This window comes from Zea mays, chromosome 1, assembly GCF_902167145.1.
Source record: "Zea mays cultivar B73 chromosome 1, Zm-B73-REFERENCE-NAM-5.0, whole genome shotgun sequence".
Lineage (NCBI taxonomy): Eukaryota > Viridiplantae > Streptophyta > Magnoliopsida > Poales > Poaceae > Zea > Zea mays.
In genome coordinates this window covers 296,450,338-296,468,489 of record NC_050096.1, presented here as the reverse complement: position 1 = coordinate 296,468,489, position 18,152 = coordinate 296,450,338, and the positions used below count along the sequence as shown (strand labels likewise).

Sequence of the window (18,152 nt, the reverse complement as noted above, 5' to 3'; positions counted from 1 at the left end):
CCTACCAGTCGAGTTCTTTTAAATAGAGGATAAGATAGAGATAGAATAGGGGAGCTACAAAGACAACCTAAAAGAAAAGAACTCGCATACTCAAGTATAGAGCTGAAAGTTAGGTCGTATCAGTCCAGCCCGAAGCACGGTGGGCTGATGATCGTGTTGTGCGTGGTCAGCACGCCACGAAATAATTTTGGAGTGAGACGTGTCATGCCTAAATACTAAACGGTAGGTCCAGCCCGGCTCGAAGCACAGCAGGTCGATGATCGTGCCGTGCCGGCCCAAGCATGAACAAAAAACTTATATATATCTAAAAAATACATTCTTAAAATGTTTATAACTTTGCTATAGACTGAAAATCATATAAGTAAGAGAAACCAATATTTTAACACAAGTTTTTTAATTCATGCCTCACTTCGTACGCCGGCTCAAACACGACTCATCTAGTCATGTCGTGCCATGCCACCCACCCTTTGTGCCTAAATTTAAGGTACAACACCATCAGAACGACCCATTTTTTTATGCCGTGCTTTGAGTTCTTATTTTCGTGTCGTGAAATGGACCGATCAAAACTTTCAGGACCGATCAAAACTTTCAGGGCTAGTCATGTTGCAAGAGCCTGAAACGGAAAATCGATTCCGTGCTCATATTTTCCAAGCTGCATTTCTGAGGTAAACGAGGTAAATGCAAGATGCTCCCAAATGCGCACATTGCCCAAAGGAGCAAACGGCTGAGTCACACCAGCCCTTATAAGTACAGTAAATCTATTCATATCAAGGCTACACATATAGCGTCCAAAAATGCACAATAGTTATGACAGTTGACACAACAAACCCAGTCACCATCCATCATTTATCAAACACTACGACAATGTAAAACACCTATGCATAATGACCGGGCCACAGCACACTAGCGAAACAACAAAAGATCATACTTTTTTTTGCTCCAAGCAGCAGTATAATAGGTGCAGTTGAATGTATCAGTATTCTGGTCTGTGCTTAATGGCATTTGAAACCATGACAGACAGAGAGGATAATGATCAGAATGAGTGCGATGATTATTCCCAGGACGATGAGCTTGATTTTCATGTTCTGTAACCACATCTTTCTCCTGACATTTGTTCCCTGCTGTCTGAAATCTTGTGCCTGCAAACAGACAGATTATAAGAATCTGGCCATTGTTTCACATACCCCAAATCGACCATGCAAATAGGAGTTACATAACAAAATCAAAATAGATTTAAGATCAAAAACCCAAAAAAGGCATCGATTGAAAGGGCACCCAACCCTTAAAAGAAAGGTTAGGCTATCAATCTCCAGCAGCTCTCTTATCTCATCTTCTATTTCAAACACAACACTGTAAACAGTGTTAGTGCAAAACAGTATTTTACACGGCCATATACAAGATCTGCGGACACTGCCTTATGCATTCATTTCAATACTTCGTATTTATAATTGCATATAATGCTAACAAGACAATGACAATATTCTTGGTATTTGGCATAGTATGCTGCTTAGTAGCTTATATATATTTCAAGCTTTCAGCATTTATTGAAATTGATTTCCTTTCTAACCTACAGATATTCTGACATCTAAGGAAACTAACCTGCCCTCCTAGGCAATATGTACATTATTCAGTGGAAAATACCAGCTACAAAAAGAAAACAATACAATATTCAGTGGCGCACTACAGAGCAAGGAATTCCATGAAGACCTGTGAGCGAAGATTCTCGGTCTTGTCGACAAGCAGCTCAATCTTCTCTCCACGATCCAGAACCTGCATTGAAAAATGGAAAAAGAAAAAAGCAATCAGAACATTCTTACAGTGGCCCTCAATACCAGCAGTCTAGACTGTAAACCATGATCAATCCACAAAGTGTACCTTTTCAATGTTTTCCATCATAACACCCTTGACTTCTGAAACCTGCGCCTTCACTTTGGCCAGCTTGCTAACCTCTTCAGGGTGATCCACACAATACTGCATGTGTTCTTTAAGTTTTGATCTGCAGAAAGTACATATATTGTATTAAGGGGGGGGGGACTAGTGAGGCACAATATATTCACTGAGTTCAAGACCTTGGTGATACATACCCAAACTCTCGATTGAGGCTGTTAGCTGCAGCAGTAGCAGCTTTCCCACCACCATACCTTTTTGTGAAATCCTCCTTAACCCTATCCATGAAAGCAATAGGAATTTGTTGCCCCACCGATTCAACAGCAACAACACAGTATGCTGCAAAGCAAAGTGGGGCATTAGGCCTGCAGACTTGTAGTTTTCGTCCGTAATTTCAAATGAGTTAAATGCATGATAAGCCCCTGAAGTGTTAGTGCCACTTTAGTCCATGAACTTTGAAAGCACATTTCTAGGCCCCTAAACTTGTTTAGGGGTGCACCACAATGGCGGTATGGTCCAAAAATGGACCTGTGATGCACCATTTTACAAGTTTAGGGATGTGGGGTACACCATAAACAATTTTAGGGACCCAAAACACATTTACAAAGTTTATGGGCCTAAGTGACACCCTTTGACAAGTTTAGGCATCGCTGATGCATTTAACTCATTTAAAATTGACTGGCATGGCATTATTGCAACACAAACCAAGTTCGTTTAAGAAGTGCGCAGTTTAAGGGTGGTAGACAAGCACTTTCGAGTTCTTAAATGTGATAATGTTGTTACAAATACTATAGTGAGAATAACAGTAAGATGATGCTGTTACAAATACTATAACTGGTAAACAATCCATTAAATGCGCTTAACATGATCTGATTTCACATTGAGTGCACGCCTCACCTCTTAATGATACATGTATCAAGTATGAGTTGACAGGGAAAAGGCCCAGGTATGAAACAAAGCAAGACAAAAGACCAAAAGAGAACAGAACAAACACTAATTTTGCAATAGTGTAAGGGGGTGTTTGAATTCGCTAGAGCTAATAGTTAGTTGGCTAAAAAATTACTGGTGGAATTAGCTAGCTAACTATAAGCTAATTTGCTAAAAGTAGCTAATAGCTGAACTATTAACTAGATTGTTTGAATGTCTTCCGCTAATTTTAGCAGCTAACTATTAGCTCTAGTGCATTCAAATACCCCCTAAGTATTCTTAGAGGAGAGTCATTCTGATATTATGTAGGATGCATCAACATACCCTTAGTCTAATGCAAAGACAGATTACCTACCACACCTGTGCCATATCCGGTTATTATTTATGAAATCATCATTGATGGCAATGTCTCCTCGAAACAGGAGTACGTCGAAATAGAACTTATGGCCTATGGAATCTTACCGTGACATTATACCATAATAAAAAAAGATAATATTATATTCAAATCATCATTCAACAAAAACAGCAATCATACCGGTTCTTAAATCACGAGGAATTACTTAAAAGATACAAATGTGCATGCGTAACAAGGAGCCAAAAAAACAAGCACGCAACAGTCACCACCAAATACATCTACTAAAAATAGCAAACTTATAGGCAACAGGGTGAACTGCTGCCATCGGCTGCAGCTAATGCCATGAGCTTAACTGAACAAGATTCAGCAAATACCACGGCACTCCACGTATCTACAAATACTGTCAAACTCGAGTCTCAAACAATGCCTGTCATCTAAGACTTCACCAGGTAACTAAGGGTATAGCTAAGGCGAGCACAGGGAGCATTTCCCTCCATTTCCCACACAGCACTAACTGTACAGTACCAGCCAACATGATCACCAAGTGCAATCAAAACGACCTAACCGCATATCGACCAAATCAGCAAGATCTACACACAGGTGGCCACAATCAGGCATGGCCATGCCTGGTACAGACAGATCGGTTGAACTCCGCAACGAATCGCACGGCTAATAAAAAGGATCATTCGAGAAGGCAGGACAGACAACTCACTGAATCCGTCTTCCACGAGGTAATTGAAAGTGTGACCGTCGCAGTTGTAGGTGAACTTGTTGTTGCTTGCGGGGAGCTTCATGAGGCACTGGGAGGCGATGGTGGTGAAGTTGCCGGTGAACTCCGTGTACTCGGCCAGTATGACCGTGCCACGGGCCACGAACGCGTAGATCAGCGACTGCTGCCCCATGGCTGCCCCCTCGTCGTCCCTGCTTTCCCCTCTTCCCCCGCTCGTGGAGTTTGGCTCGCCGCTGGCGAAACCCTAGGGCTGGACTGGATCTCCGCGAGGTGGAATGCGGGGGAGGGGGAAAGGTCGGTTTCGCTTCTCCGTGGAGTGGGAGGAGGGGTAATAGTCGGGGGTGGAAAAGGAAAGGAAAGGAAAATCAAATTTTGTTGATGGAGTTTTGCATGACGGTCCTTCGAACAATTTTATTAGTAGTGATATTGGCTTTGCTTAGACTCGAGACTTTGATCAGGCTTCGGTTGACGAGCTGTCCAGCCCATGCCTCATGGTTGTCTCCCTTTGTCGTTAAAAAAATTTTTCCTAAAAAAATTACCTTCCCCCAATTGTGTTAGTTCAAGAATCAAGATAGTGGAGTCACTGTCACTCTATTATAGGCCGTGTTTGGTTAATGGCAGTTATTTTGAAAATATGTTACGGATCCAAACGCAGCTTTATGAAAAATCACGTATACGCTTCAAGTGCACTTTAATTATAAAATACAGCTAAAATATAATATAATACAGGGGACGTGGACGTGTCTAAAACATATATCTAGCTATATTTATTATATCAATCATTGACCAATCAGCTAATTCCATGTCTCGAGCATAGAGTCAAGAAAACGTCTTGAGTTTTTTTATGTTTACCCCCTTAAACACAATCGAAAACACAGATCAAGACACTTATTGTACATGCCCTAATATGTACAAACCAAACGCGGACATAGTTCATTTAGACAAAGCAAAGCTTTATATGACTACGGCACTATTTATGTAATGTATTTTCACATAAAATTATTTTCTAATGTTTAAATACATGTTTAACTTCAGTTGTTAAAACTAGGACACTTCATAAGCTGGTGAAAGATATGATATTTAGCGAGGCGATCGATATCAAGGTGTACGTGATGTACGGGACTAGTGAACACCTTTTTCCTCCTATTTTAGTTATCATGCTTGAAATTTTATATTATCACAAACTAAGTATGTAAGCATGTTTGATTTTAGGTTCTACCTCTGTAATTGATGAACAGTGAAGATATTACTTCAGGTTACTAGTAAATTACGCGCGCATTCGCGCGTGCTATAGCAGAGCTTATCGTCACCCGTGCCACCGCGTGGATGACGTCGTGCGCCTCCGTCTCGACGACGCATTGAGCGGTTTGAAGCATTGTCCAATGGTGACGCGCATGGACGGCAGGGTCGTCAACGACGAAAACAGCGTTGGCGTGGATGGTGTTGTGCACCTGCATCCGGCATCCTGGAGGAGAAGCGGTGAGGAGACATTATTATTGTTCATTATGGCGACAATGATTTTTAGACTCTACAATGTGTATGGAGGATGCCTTGTCGACAGTGGCTACGGCCGCTAATATGGAATTGGACAACGTACATAAAAAAGAACGACATGGATATCTGACTTTGCAGTTTTGCTCCCATTTTTTGGCCAATACAGATATTGAAATGGTAGTATGGTTCTGATAAGTTGATCGTGGAGAGGTTCACTATGGAACCTGAGTCTAATAGAAATAATCTAAAAACACACATAATTAACCTAGAATCATAAATATGTTTTTTCCACCTACATCTAATTAATAAATTTACAATTAGCATCGATGAAGTAACTTGGATTGGAGACCATAAGGTGATGATTCTCCAGGGAGTGCAGGTTAGGTACACATCATAAAATTTATACAAACCAGAGTCGAAGGCAGAATATCAAACATATTAGTGACATCCAAATAAAATGTCAGGTATGTGGCTTCAAGAACGAGGCTCGCATTGATGTATATATATGAGTTAATCACGGGGGTACTGTAAACCAAGGTATATCATTGTGTCCACTGCCAACGACATGGAAAAATACCTGCGAAAAATTATAGAATAATGGAACATATATATGTACATTTAGAGACTTTTCGCCGGAAAAAATAGCAAGTAAACTTGTTTTGGGCATTGAATCGAGCACTTGAAGGGCACAAAACATCAAGAGTAGAGCATGACCCAGCGTTGCTGCAGACGAACCTGAAGGCCTTGGCCCCGCAACATGTCGCCGATCTTGTGATACGACACGTCGAACATAGCCACGACGGAGGTCTGATTGGCAAAGTCGCTACTGCCGCCGCCGCAATGGACCTTCTACCGGGGCATGTTGCAGTAGAATTGGTCGATGACGATGGCTCGCTGACGCCATCCACGACACCATTGGGCAAAAGCGTAAGCCGCGGATGTACCTAGTCCCAACACTGTGATATGCGATCGGAGATTGTGCACCTCAAAAGCGAGCAGAGGTCTGAATGAAGTTGCTTTCTATTTAATGTGACCCCTTCATGCTTCGTGCTCTCTCTAGAAACGTCCTCGACGTTCGGAGGACCTGAACGGCCTTGTCCGTCTTTCTAGAGACCACTACTATAGTGCTACTTGACCTTTCTGGAGACCGCTGCTACTTGAGAAGCTGAGATACGTTCGTGGCCCTTAAAACAGTATCGAACGACTGAAATAAAATAAGCTGGCGTGGACGTACGTGGGAGCAGATTTGCTCCGGCGTTTAATATATAGAAATATATTTTTATGTAATATTTTGTTATAGTTTTTAAACTATGTTATTTTTATTATACTTTTGTCATATTAATTTTGATTCGGTTCCAATAAACCCTAGACCCTCCCTAACAGTGAAGCTCTGCCTAAGGATATGTACGACATCATTTAGTATTGAGTCTCTTAAGATACCTTTAGAGGGTAAATAAAAAAGAAGAGACAATTTCTTCGCGAAGAGTTCGTCTCTACACGACTCTCTATATCTATTGTCTTCTAACTAATTTACGGTCTAGAGCTAGATGTCTCTTGTATCTGAAAACAGATATAAGATTGTTTCCGGTAGCTCTCCTATCAAATCTCTTATCCCACATTCCATTTCAAACTTCACTCTTTACATTGCCATATACACGATCTACTGGTGACAAGCTAAGGGTGCATGTATATGCTCTAAAACCGACTTTAGTTTTTACTTTTTACCAAGTTAAATCTCTATCTCTATTACAACAAAGCACTAGTTTCGACGGTTGTCATGTGTCACACGCGAAACGCGTAGATCTATTCCCCTCCACTAACCAATGTGTCGTTACCCAATAGATACGCTGTGAAAACCACGCAATCCCCTACTAATGGGTTGTTACCCCACAGTAAGCCATTAGAAATCATTTAAGACCATGTTTGGAACATCTAAAACTAATAATTAGCTACTACAATTTAATTGTTGGGTTCCAAACACCATCAGTTCATACTGTAACTAATTGTTAGCTACCTCACAGCTAACAATTAGTTCATTAGCTGACTCAGCTCAGCTAATAATTTATTAGTTGGTTAACTATTAGTTTCAATGGTTTCAAACAGAACCTAAACCCAACACGACAAAGAACCACACACTCGCACTGCATAGCCTTCATATATCGATTGATTGGTTGCATGTGTGCGCTCGTGCAGGGCCCGTTGCATGCAAGTTTCACACAGACCGGTGTGTTTGGTTGCTTGAACAAATGTTTGGGCCAGGCCACGCTCGTGCAAAAGACCCATCTAATCCAGGCCCATCGGATGCGCCCAAAATCTCCGTTCTAGGAGAGCCAGGCTCTGCTCGTTCCATCCTGGGTCCTCCCGTAGCCGCCTCTGTCCTCGCCTAGAGCTCGCGCTAGGGTTGAAGCCTTGGTCCTCTTGTAGCCGCCTTTGTCCTCGCCTGGAGCTCGCGCTAGGGTTGAAGCCAGGGTCCTCTCCCAGTCGCCTCTGTCCTCGCCTGGAGCTCGCGCTAGGGTTGAAGCCAGGGTCCTCTCCCAGCAGCCTCTGTCCTCGCCTAGAGCTCGCGCTAGGGTTCAAGCCAGGGTCCTCTCGCGCCGCCTCTATCCTCGCCTGGAGCCCGTGCTAGGGTTCCTGAAAGGGAAATGTGCCCTTGGGCAATTTCAGTAATGTTTTGGTGATTAAGTGCCCAGGACGGTTAATTAAGTTCTTATGTGCCAAGTAAAGTGAGAAGTGCAAATCAAAGAAAAAGGTACGTTTCTAGACTTAGTATATTGTTTTGAGTACTAATGTGTTTTGTCTAAGTGCTAGAAACAGTGAGAAAAGAATTGGAAAAAGAGTTGGCTATGTGCGGCAAACTTCAGCTCGGCTTGGCACACCGGACTGTCCGGTGCGCCAGACTGGTCCGCGTGAACTCGCCGCTCTCGGGACTTGACGGCGGCGTACGGCTAAAATTCACCGGACCGTCCGGTGGTGTAACGGACTGTCCAGTGAGTCATCCGCGGCGAACTCGTCACCCTCGGGAAAAGCAAAGGGGCGACGTGGCTATAATTCACCGGACTGTCCGATGGTGCACCGGACTATCCGGTGAGCCAACGGTCGCCTGCGCCAACGGTCGGCCGCGCAATCTTCGCGCGACACGTGGACTGCTCCAACGGTCGGTTGGTGCACCGGACTGTCCGGTGCGCCAATCAGCCCAGAGGAGCAACAGTCGGATATGCCAAATTTGGAAGGAGATCAAGCACCGGACCGTCTACAGGACCTGTCCGGTGGCGCACCGAATTGTCCGGTGCGCCACTCGACAGAAGGCAATGATAGCCTTCCATGTTGATCTTCAATGGCTCCTAGCTGCCTTGGGGCTATAAAAGGGACCCCTAGGCGCATGGAGGAGCCACCCTAAGCATTCACTAAGCATCCTAAGACTCCAAGACTCCAACTTCACGCATTCAATTCTTTGTTATAGTGATTTGAGCTCCATTTGAGTTGTGAACTTCGTGCGTTGTGTTTCGAGCTCAAGTCGTGACTTGTGTGCGTGGTTGTGCTGCTTATTTGAGTCTTGTGTGTGTTGCTCTTCCCAACTTTACTCTTGTGCGTTCTTTGTGATCAATATTGTAAGGGCGACAGGCTCCAACTTGTGGAGATTCCTCGCAAATGGGAAGAAAACTATAAGGAAGAAAGCTGTGGTATTCAAGTTGATCATTGGATCACTTGAAAGGGGTTGACTGCAACCCTCGTCCATTGGGACGCCACAACGTGGAAGTAGGCAAGTGTTACTTGGCCGAACCACGGGATAAAATCGTGTGTCTCTTGTGATTGCTTTCTCTGTGATTGTTTTGTCCACAAGAACTCGCCTCTTAACTACTTAGTCGCACTAACACTTCTATAACTAAGTTTTGTGGCTATTAGTGTTTAATTTTTATAGGATCACCTATTCACCCCCCTCTAGGTGCTCTCAGTTCCTCTCGCAGCTGCCGTTGTTGGGGCCAGACTCTGCCTTCTCCTCTCACCCTCTAGCTCTCCCTCTCCCGTCTCGTCTCCTCTCCTAGCTCTGAACACTGGGTCAGTCGATCGTCTGTCGCACCCCCTTGCGGTCATGGTTCTCCTCTTATCTGTCTCTTGCGCATAGGATCTCACTCTCCAACGCTAGGTGCACTTGCTCCTACCAGATAATGAGGTTTGACATCTACCTTGCCCTCCTCCTAACCAAAAGATCTTCGTTTGATTTATGCGGTACTATTGGTAATGAGGTTTGATTTCGTTATATCTAAGAATGTTTTGAATACTATTGGTAGTTCTTGGTTGTGTAGATCATGGTTTTGTGGTATTTATGCGGTATTATGCCACGTTTTCTTAGATATGGTATAACTTCATGTTGATGTTCTTATCTGGTATAGCTTGATGTTCTTATCGTTGCTTGCTTCACGTTTTCTTAGATCTGTTATAGCTTCATGCACAAAAATATATTAGGACGAGCACGACTAGTGAATATACTGAAAGGGAAATGGACATAATCATTTCCTATAATCGATTTTGGTGGTTGACGTCCATCACAAACCACGTGAACTAACTAGTTTGTCTAGATGTCATTTATCTCAGGTGCATAAGGTTCAACATAAACCAAGAAAGAATTTCAGTTGGGGACACAAACAAAATTTGGAGCAAGACATGAGAGTGTGCTACCTGTGGCGTACAGGACAGTGTCCGGTGTGCACCAAACATTGTCCAGTGCACCAGGCCCGCGCTCAAGCGAACATGCCACTCTCGGGAATTCTTTGGACTGAGAGCACATAGAGGAGGTGAATAGGTGATCCTATAAAAATCAAACACTAATAGCCACAAAACTTAGTTATGAGTGTTAGTACGGCTAAGTAGCTTGAAGCGAGTTCTTGTGAACACAAACAATCACAGAGAGATCAACACAAGACATGCGATTTTTATCCCGTGGTTCGGCCAAATAACACTTGTCTACTTCCACGTTGTGGCGTCCTAATGGACGAGGGTTGCACTCAACCCCTTTCAAGTGATCCAATGATCAACTTGAATACCACGGTATTTTCCTTAGACTTTCTCCCGTTTGCGAGGAATCTCCACAACTTGGAGCCTCTCGCCCTTACAATGATGATCACAAAAGAAACACAGAAGTAAGAGAGGGGAGAGCAACATACACAAGACTCAAATCCACAGCACAACCACGCACACAAGTCGCAACTCGAGCTCGAAGTACAACACACGGAGTTCGCAACTCAAATGGAGCTCAAATCGCTAACACAGAGAATCAAGTGCGTGGGAGCGGAGTCTGGATGCTTTAGAATACTCAAAGAATGCTCAGGTGACTCCTCCATGCGCCTAGGGGTCCCTTTTATAGCCCCAAGGCAGCTAGGAGCCGTTTGTGGGGGACAGATATCCCCCGGGTCCACTAGAAGGATAAAAGACCTCACGAAAGGCCCAAAGGCCCCATAATTCGTAAGGTCATCCCCCTCGTGGGCCTGGGAGGAACGACCAGTAAGACAGATCAGCACAAGGCTGGGTCGGTGCAAGCCCAGACGGCCCAACAACATCCGAGCAGTAATCACAGCAGTGACCCGACCTTCCCGCACAGGAGCCCCGTACATCGGAACTGGGCGAGGATGAGTCGGCTGAATTATAGGGAGACAGACTCAGTTAGTTCATTATTATTCTGGCTCACGTTGTTATCATATCCACATGTAATGCCCCACGGTCGAGTATATAAGGCCTAGGGGGCACCCCTTCAAGAGAGAGACATCATTCATCACTTAGCCATCCACCCCGCTCTCTACGTTTTCCAGCACTAGAGAGCTCCCTTGTAACCCATCGCATAAAGCATTCCAGCCAGGACGTAGGGTGTTACGCATCTCAAAGCGGCCCGAACCTATACATCATTGTCTACTATTTCTCGTGCGCCCAGCACGAACCATCGAGCTACAGTCGGTAACACCGTCCTACTCATAAAAGCACCTTGGGGGGTAACCCTTGGTGCGCGGTCAGACCCGAAACACCGACAGCTGGCGCGCTAGGTAGGGGGTGTGTCATCGATCCAAGCTAGCTCAATGGCCGTCACCTTCCAGCACAAGATCATCCTCCACCCCGGATCCATATTCTGCTTCGGTACTATCTCATCTGTAGTGGATGAGGAGGGAACTCTGCATCGCCTCGTGGATCCGCCGGAGAAAAAGCCTTCCTCAGGAATCTCCGGGAAAATCGGGGCGAGGCAGGAAAAGGCGCAACCTCCAGCGCTCCTAAAAAAGATCACCTCCAGCAAGATAAAAGCTGAGGGTCCCTCAGCCCGGAGAACTCCGTTGTCCACCTCTCCGACGAAGGAATGGACATGAATCACAAGGAAAAAGGAAGCAAAGGATCATCGAGTTGATCTTTCAGCGCCTCCGCCCTCAAAGGAGAATGGAAAGAAGATCGCCGTGACAGCCGCTTCATTCTACCCCGACGTCCTCTTCATCGGGAGAGTGGAGTGTCACACCCGGGTTTTGGGGCACCAAGATCCGGGCGCGAACATAATCATCAGGTGTGCTGGGACCAAGTCTCACACATATGATGAATCATGGCACAGGATCGAATGTCATATCTTTACTATATAATTGGAGTTCTATACAAAATAAATGAATAATTACATTATAAGGAGACAACGGTCCAGCAACCCAAAGTTGACTGGGAGACGACGGCCTAGATCTCTCTCACGAACTCATCGCAGCATCCTCCATGCGCCTCATCCTGCTGTACCTGTTCTTGACCTGTGGGGGGTGTGAGACAGCAAGAGTGAGCTCACATACGTTCATCGCTCAACAAGTTGTGGGGAATAATGTGCATGAACTCGCCAAAGGTGGGAGCTCACGTGAAGTGTAAGGCTTACCAAAGAGGATGGTTAGAGCTGAGCATTGCTTTTAAAGTTAGTCAAAATTTTATTAGCAATTACTAAGTATAAGTAAATACCAACCCAATTAAGTAGTAGAACAAAAGTAACATCATCACCTGCGATGCAATGCATATGACAAATTGAATTTAAGTTTCATAATTTAATCATGTGGGGGTCCGAGCTGCTCATGACCGTGAGCACGGCTAGTATACCAGTTTTACACTCTGCAGAGGTTGCGCATCTTTACCCATAAGTCATGTTACCCATCTGCCAAGGGATCGCGACTTCCCATACAACTCTACCGAGGAGGCGAGGCAGGGTAACACTACGAGGCCTTTACAAAGTTCCACTAGCTTCAGAAAACCCGCTACAGTTTATAGGAAGCTCCAATGCAGGAATCCCTTGCATGACCGCCATCGCAGCAAAATCATCCCGAGGGCCTCCCTACACTGACCACTCCCCTACTGCCCTTGCCCCTTTCGGGTAAGGTAGTCCTCCACTAGCTTTCCTAATTAATCAGCCAAGGGCGTCCCATTATACCCTTGTGGTAGCACTGTTTTCCCGGGTGGTCGCTCCATGTTCCAATTAACATAATGATCTTACCATGAACGATAAATAACAACGGATAACAAAAGTATAATCATGAGTAATGTATCTTCATACCCAAAACCACATAAAAGCACTAGCAAGTACTACCAAAAAGTTCAGTGGTAACAAGGTATAAAGATAATCAAACTAGGGTAACCTATTGGGTCCCATCAAAATTAACCTATGCAGATCATTATGATTAATCAGAACATGGCTGGGTAAAAAGAAGTGATCAAGGGCACAACTTGCCTGAGACTTGAGATTTCAGGTACCAGGATGATCTTCAGATTCTCGTGACCTCACTGCTAGTCGTAGTAATACAAACATACATGGTATAAGCAAAATTAACATCACCCCAAACATAAGAACAAACTGAATAATAATAATCTACGCTGATACGAGACTAACGGAACTTGAACGAATCCAATCGGAGTTAAAACGGAGGAGTTATGATTTTATGAAGATTCTATGTGTTTTGTACAAGATTAAATGGGATATAAATTTTGATGTGACTTTCATGTCAAAACAGTAGTACTAGATGATAGACAATAATATTACAAAATTATAGGAATTGGAACGGATTAATTTGGGCTTAATATGAATTTTCTATGAATTACCCAAGTTTTACAATTATTTTTATACTCAAAATCAATTTCTAAATCTATTTTTCTAGTTTTATTTAATTCCTGGACTGCGCCTCAAAATCTGAGAACAGCAGGGGGCTCGGGGTAAAACTCCTAAGACACAGAGCATAGTCACGTAGGATGGCGGGTTGATTCTTATATAGTACAGGGACTCTTTTGAAAAACATGCAGTCGAAAGGGTATCGTTGAATGGTGGCCGTCCGATCTAAACCAAGGGCTCAAATTAAATCAGTCTCACTTGAACCGGTAAGCTCTCAGAACCATAGGATCAAGGATCGACGGCTCGGATCTAATTGGACAAACCGGTATTTCATGATCTAACCTCAGCCACTCAATTTCATATCCACGATTCAGATCGGATCGGGCCAAAGTAACATGGAACATTTAATCTGAGCCGAACACAGGGAGATCAACGACCCTCGCATCATCACCTACCCCAGACCGAGCTGAGCGACGGCCCCAACAGCGACGGCGCCACGAGGCAGTGAACGCCGGCGAGCAATGTGCCCCGGCCGCATAGCTCAATCCCCAGAACCGATCGAATACTCGCGGAGCGTAGGACAATGCAGACGCAATAGAGTACTTCTGACCGGAAGTCGATGTGTGGAAATCACCGGCCACATCGACAGCGGCATAGCGGACCACCACGGACTCCGGCAAGCGATTCCTTCCGAGCCAGTGGCCCCAACCGCCCGACAACGCAACGGGAGCATCCGCAAGGTTAGGCGAGTCTCCCGACCTGACAGAGGGCCCGCGACGATGGTGAAAGCACTCGACCACCATGGCGGCACCTCCCTCTGCGCTCACGCCCACGTTCCGAGGTCGAGGAAAGCACAAAGATGGAGCGGTGGAGGGGAAAAGAGGTTTATGATATATATAGGCACGAGGAAGGCCGAACCCGGTCCTGAGGTCCGCGTAGATCACGGAGGTTGGGTGTGCAGGTGGCGCACGACCGGGCAATGCCGAATCAGTCGCGGTTTGTTGCAGCGGCCAACAGAACTTGGGGTGGGGATGGACCTGGCGACTGGTGAGGATTTCGGTTGGGCGGCGGTAGATCAGGGGCACATCGCGGCCACCAGGGCGCCATGGCTGAGCGTTGCAGCGCGGCGCACGGAGCCAAAGCCAGGAATCCGCGTGTTCAGTTGGGGAAGAAGCGGCTCTGTGGTGGCCCACCGGCAGAAGTCTTAGGTGAGTCTGGCGCGTGCGCACAAGGGCTAAGAAGTGGGGCTCGCCTGTAAGTGTAACGGCGCTAGTGGGCTATGCGGGAGTGGAGTAGAAGGGAAGTGGGCCGCCGGTGGGGACAATCGGCCCAGTGGCCGAACTCGTTTATTCTTTTCTCTTTTTTTCTGTTTTTGATTTTCTTTCTTTTATTTTATTTTGACTTCTTTTCAAATTCAAATGTAAATCTGACACTGTGGCAAATTTGTCTTCAAACTACCTTGCACATTTAAAGTACTAACTCTGAAAATATACTTCTAGGTATATTTTATGTAATTCTCTTATTCCTCTATTTCTTTTCTGACTTCCCTTTTAGCTCTTTTTTTATTTCCAAATCCTATAATTGAATTTGAATTAATTCCCTAATCCTCATTATTAATATACAAGCAAAGCTCCTACATGAGACATGATTTATTTTAGTGGTCTTAATCATTTGTTTTTCTCATATATGGTTTTTACCATGTGATGATGAGTATGAGGCAAGGCATAGGTTGAGATGTACTCGCTTATTTTTATTTTATCTACAAATTGGGTGTTACAAATCCTACCCCCTTAACAGAAATCTCGTCCTCGAGATTTGTAAGGACATGGATGTAAAAAAAAACTTTATTTATAGTTTAACTTTTAACTTCTAATTAGGTTAAGAATAGGAAGTTTCATGTTATTTAGAAAGTGGTTATGAAAGCATGGGTATATATATGTATTGTCACCTTTTTGTGTAGTGTAAAAGATAGGTTAGGGCAAGAATAGCATGGGGTGAGAAAGTTTACGGTGAGAAAGAACTCCTTGTCGGGTGGTAATGCCTTTGAAGATCGATTTTGACTTCTCTCCTTCCTTGACGAGGTTGATCTCCTCCTTCTTGCTCTTTGGTGTCTCCATCCGGGTTAGGGATAAGAGGTTAAGATAGATTTGTAGGTCACAGATGGATAGAGGGTTTAGTAGGTAGCTATATGCTAGATGGAATTAGTTATGTAACCTGCTTTCGTAGGTCAAGTTTATTGAGTAGGGTCAGGTTGATCTAAGATCTCAAACTTGCTTATATGAGCAGGGTCTAATGTATTTCCTTAGCATTAGCTAATCATGTTTGAGCGACACCCATTAGGTTTGATCATAATAGATTAGATAGGATGGGCTATGACTAGAATAGGTTAGATGGATCTACTAGGGTAGAATAAATATTAGGAGGATACATTATAATCTTCTGAGATAAGATGAATTGGTTAGAAATGGGATCTTTTAGGATAAGGTAAATTTCTTAAGTTAGATATATTCCAATGGGGATAATTTAGGTTGTCTAGTTATTTTATAAGTATATTTTTTTCTGATATGTATATGCAGATGTAATTGTGGACATTACTCCACAACTCATCACACTCAATCAAAGATCCAAATCAAACAAGTATCATAAGAGCAAGCATTCAAGCATATCAATATTTACGAAAATAGTTTTGATTTTTTTTGTTCCTAAGAATAGGTCTCCTGTTCCTAAAGGTCACTTTAGGCACGGGATTTCAAAGTGTGAAATCCACATTTGTCTTTAGAAAAGAAAAGGTAAGGATAATCAGAGTAAAGCGGAAATAGATGAGAAATGATTAAGAAAAGTTTAGAAAGAATCATAGCAGCAAAGGTAAGTAGACAATGGTCGTCCAGTTCTATCTAGGTTTCGTCCTACAGTCAACATTCCTCTGATACCACTTCTGTCACACCCGGGTTTCGGGGCACCAAGTCCCGGGCGCGAACATAATCATCAGGTGTGCTGGGACCAAGTCTCACACATATGATGAATCATGGCACAGGATCGAATGTCATATCTTTACTATATAATTGGAGTTCTATACAAAATAAATGAATAATTACATTATAAGGAGACAACGGTCCAGCAACCCAAAGTTGACTGGGAGACGACGGCCTAGATCTCTCTCACAAACTCATCGCAGCATCCTCCATGCGCCTCATCCTGTTGTACCTGTTCTTGACCTGTGGGGGGGTGTGAGACAGCAAGAGTGAGCTCACATACGTTCATCGCTCAACAAGTTGTGGGGAATAATGTGCATGAACTCGCCAAAGGTGGGAGCTCACGTGAAGTGTAAGGCTTACCAAAGAGGATGGTTAGAGCTGAGCATTGCTTTTAAAGTTGGTCAAAATTTTATTAGCAATTACTAAGCATAAGTAAATACCAACCCAATTAAGTAGTAGAACAAAAATAACATCATCACCTGCGATGCAATGCATATGACAAATTGAATTTAAGTTTCATAATTTAATCATGTGAGGGTCCGAGCTGCTCATGACCGTGAGCACGGCTAGTATACCAGTTTTACACTCTGCAGAGGTTGCGCATCTTTACCCACAAGTCATGTTACCCATCTGCCAAGGGATCACGACTTCCCATACAACTCTACCGAGGAGGCGAGGTAGGGTAACACTACGAGGCCTTTACAAAGTTCCACTAGCTTCAGAAAACCCGCTACAGTTTATAGGAAGCTCCAATGCAGGAATCCCTTGCATGACCGCCATCGCAGCAAAATCATCCCGAGGGCCTCCCTACACTGACCACTCCCCTACTGCCCTTGCCCCTTTCGGGTAAGGTAGTCCTCCACTAGCTTTCCTAATTAATCAGCCAAGGGCGTCCCATTATACCCTTGTGGTAGCACTGTTTTCCCGGGTGGTCGCTCCATGTTCCAATTAACATAATGATCTTATCATGAATGATAAATAACAACGGATAACAAAAGTATAATCATGAGTAATGTATCTTCATACCCAAAACCACATAAAAGCACTAGCAAGTACTACCAAAAAGTTCAGTGGTAACAAGGTATAAAGATAATCAAACTAGGGTAACCTATTGGGTCCCATCAAAATTAACCTATGCAGATCATTATGATTAATCAGAACATGGCTGGGTAAAAAGAAGTGATCAAGGGCACAACTTGCCTGAGACTTGAGATTTCAGGTACCAGGATGATCTTCAGATTCTCGTGACCTCACTGCTAGTCGTAGTAATACAAACATACATGGTATAAGCAAAATTAACATCACCCCAAACATAAGAACAAACTGAATAATAATAATCTACGCTGATACGAGACTAACGGAACTTGAACGAATCCAATCGGAGTTAAAACAGAGGAGTTATGATTTTATGAAGATTCTATGTGTTTTGTACAAGATTAAATGGGATATAAATTTTGATGTGACTTTCATGTCAAAACAGTAGTACTAGATGATAGACAATAATATTACAAAATTATAGGAATTGGAACGGATTAATTTGGGCTTAATATGAATTTTCTATGAATTACCCAAGTTTTACAATTATTTTTATACTCAAAATCAATTTCTAAATCTATTTTTCTGGTTTTATTTAATTCCTGGACTGCGCCTCAAAATCTGAGAACAGCAGGGGGCTCGGGGTAAAACTCC

General features: G+C 43.8%; 1 protein-coding gene across 1 annotated transcript; it reads right to left on the bottom strand.

The window, feature by feature from the left end:
- Positions 1–679: 679 nt before the first annotated feature.
- LOC100282952 (vesicle-associated membrane protein 725) lies at positions 680–4,232 on the bottom strand. Its single transcript, NM_001155857.1, has 5 exons — positions 3,882–4,232; positions 2,085–2,226; positions 1,876–1,996; positions 1,708–1,770; positions 680–1,139 (listed from the first exon to the last, which is right to left on the bottom strand). Exons 1-5 carry the CDS (start codon positions 4,069–4,071, stop codon positions 993–995), a joined length of 663 nt encoding a protein of 220 aa, NP_001149329.1. The 5' UTR covers positions 4,072–4,232; the 3' UTR covers positions 680–992.
- Positions 4,233–18,152: the final 13,920 nt, after the last annotated feature.